The 2,500-nt window shown below is 49.8% G+C and overlaps 1 protein-coding gene across 1 annotated transcript in view; it reads left to right on the plus strand.

Moving 5' to 3' along the window:
- The window catches only part of impg2a (interphotoreceptor matrix proteoglycan 2a), a 31,702-nt gene that overhangs the window by 3,911 nt on the left and 25,291 nt on the right, over positions 1–2,500 (plus strand). The window contains exons 2-5 of the mRNA XM_063212878.1: positions 186–352; positions 481–503; positions 1,280–1,329; positions 1,976–2,061. Coding sequence (XP_063068948.1) covers positions 186–352; positions 481–503; positions 1,280–1,329; positions 1,976–2,061 — 326 coding nt within the window. The remainder of the gene's footprint in view (positions 1–185; positions 353–480; positions 504–1,279; positions 1,330–1,975; positions 2,062–2,500) is intronic.

The raw sequence follows: 2,500 nt of genomic DNA on the forward strand, positions 1-2,500 counted from the left end.
CCTCATCATTGGTCTTCCTCTCCTCTCCTCTCCTCTTCTCGAACCCCCTCTATCCACCTCTCTTCTCCTCTCATCATTTTCTCCTCTCCTCTCCTCTCTTCTCCTCTCCTCTCCTCTCCTCTCCTCTCCTCTCCTCTCCTCTCCTCTCCTCTCCTCTCCTCTCCTCTCCTCTCCTCTATCTCCAGTGTGCCAGGAGACGGTGTGGGAGGCCTTCAAGATCTTCTGGGATCGACTTCCTGACCAGGAGGAGTACCAGCTGTGGATGGGTCAATGCCAGGGCGGCATGCTGACGGCCCGCGAGATTGGCAGTACATTCAGTCAATCAGACGAGCACCTAGAGCTCGTACAAAAGGCAAGTGGGTGGGGAGAGAGAGAGGGTGTGTGAGTGAGTAAATGAGTGAGTGAGTGAGTGAATCATGTTGTGCCATATCAACTTTGTCTCACTTTTTTGTCTCATGTCTTCTCCTTCTCTTCCTGTAGAGGCTGGCCTTATCAGAAAAGAGGTACGGTCTCACACACACACACACACACGCACACACACACGCATGCACATGCGCGCGCACACACACACACACACACACACACACACACACACACACACACACACACACACACACACACACACACACACACACACACACACACACACACACACACACACACACACACACACACACACACACACACACACACACACACACACACACACACACAGGCATGCACGCACGCACACACAAACTAACACACATGCATGCACGGCATACACATGCACACCACACACATAGTACACATGCACGCACATTCAGTAGTACACATTCTTTGTATTCTGTAAACTTCACTCTGAACTCTGTTCAAACTTTTATTTTTGTGCAGCCAAGAAGATACAGAGTGCAAGCACTTCAGGTATGTCAGTGACTCTAAAGACTGAATCCCATGCGTCTACTATCTGTCAGTGATTCCAGATGTCAATGCCCCTGGAATGGTTACACCCAAACTTCTATGTGATTGCTTTCAATTCCAGTCCCAACTGTATGTGTATGTGTATGTGTGTGTGTGCACGCGTGTGTGCGTTCGTGTGTGGGTGTGCATCAGAGAGAGAGAGAGAGAGAGAGAGAGAGAGAGAGAGAGAGAGAGAGAGAGAGAGAGAGAGAGAGAGAGAGAGAGAGAGAGAGAGAGAGAGAATGTTAAAATATTTGTGGTAGTGAAGTCAGTGTACTTGAGGGTCATTTTGTGCTGCTGATCATGTGACCATTCATCTGCTCTCTGATTTGCTGTATAGGGAAACACAGGAAGTGGCAGTAGAGGAGGACGTTGTACCAACACAAACAGGTCAGTGGTGCACACAACACTGTGTGTGTGTGTGTGTGTGTGTGTGTGTGTGTGTGTGTGTAATGGACTGCATTTATATAGCGCCTTTCCACTCCTTCGAGCACTGAAAGCGCTTTACATTGCATGCCTCACATTCACCCATTCACACTCACACACCGGTGGCCATGGCTGCCACGCAGGGTACCACCCTGCCACAGGGAGCAACTTGGGGTTAAGTATCTTGCTCAAGGACACAACGATGGAGTCAGGCCGAGTGGGGCTCGAACCTGCAACCTTTGGGTTGCCGAACGGCTCCTCTACCACTTGAGCTACCACCGCCGTGTGTGTGTGTGTGTGTGTGTGTGTGTGTGTGTGTGTGTGTGTGTGTGTGTGTGTGTGTGTGTGTGTGTGTGTGTGTGTGTGTGTGTGTGTGTGTGTGTGTGTGTGTGTGTGTGTGTGTGTGTGTGTGTGTGTGTGCGTGTGTGTGTGTGTGTGTGTGTGGTGTGTGTGTGTGTGTGTGTGTGTGTGTGTGCGTGCGAACTGGTTTCTTCTACAGGAGGGTGGGATTTGAACCTGCAACCCTCCTGAACATTAGGGCATACATGTATGTTTGTGCGTGTGTGCGTGTGTAAACAGCACAGTAAGCTTGTCATGCTATGTCTTACAGTTGAAGTAGTGGCAGTGCCAGAGTCGCCCCTGGAGACCGCAGAGGTTACCACGGTGACGGATGCCACACACCTGGATGTCTTGGAGGTCAGTGATTGGCTGCTGCGGTCGGCCGTTTGATTGGCTGTGATTTCCTGGCAGATAAATTGTGTTTAATGATTAGTTATTTTTAGCTCTGTTTCAGTTTTGAATGGGAATGAGTAGAAGTAGCAGTAGTCAGGGCCGCTGACAGGCCCAGGAAAAATTAATCTCTCCTTCGAGCAACAAACGGCCGTGAAAAGTTGGATAATAATGTCTTTCTGTGTGTGTGTGTTGTGTGTGTGTGTGTGTGTGTGTGTGTGTGTGTGTGTGTGTGTGTGTGTGTGTGTGTGTGTGTGTGTGTGTGTGTGTGTGTGTGTGTGTGTGTGTGTGTGTGTGTGTGTGTGTGTGTGTGTGCGTGTGTCTGTGTGTGTGCATCTATGTGTGCGTGTGTGTGTGTGCGTGTGTGTCTCTGTGTGTGTGTGTGTGTGTGTGTGTGTGTGTGTGT

The sequence above is a fragment of the Engraulis encrasicolus genome, chromosome 13 (assembly GCF_034702125.1).
Source record: "Engraulis encrasicolus isolate BLACKSEA-1 chromosome 13, IST_EnEncr_1.0, whole genome shotgun sequence".
Lineage (NCBI taxonomy): Eukaryota > Metazoa > Chordata > Actinopteri > Clupeiformes > Engraulidae > Engraulis > Engraulis encrasicolus.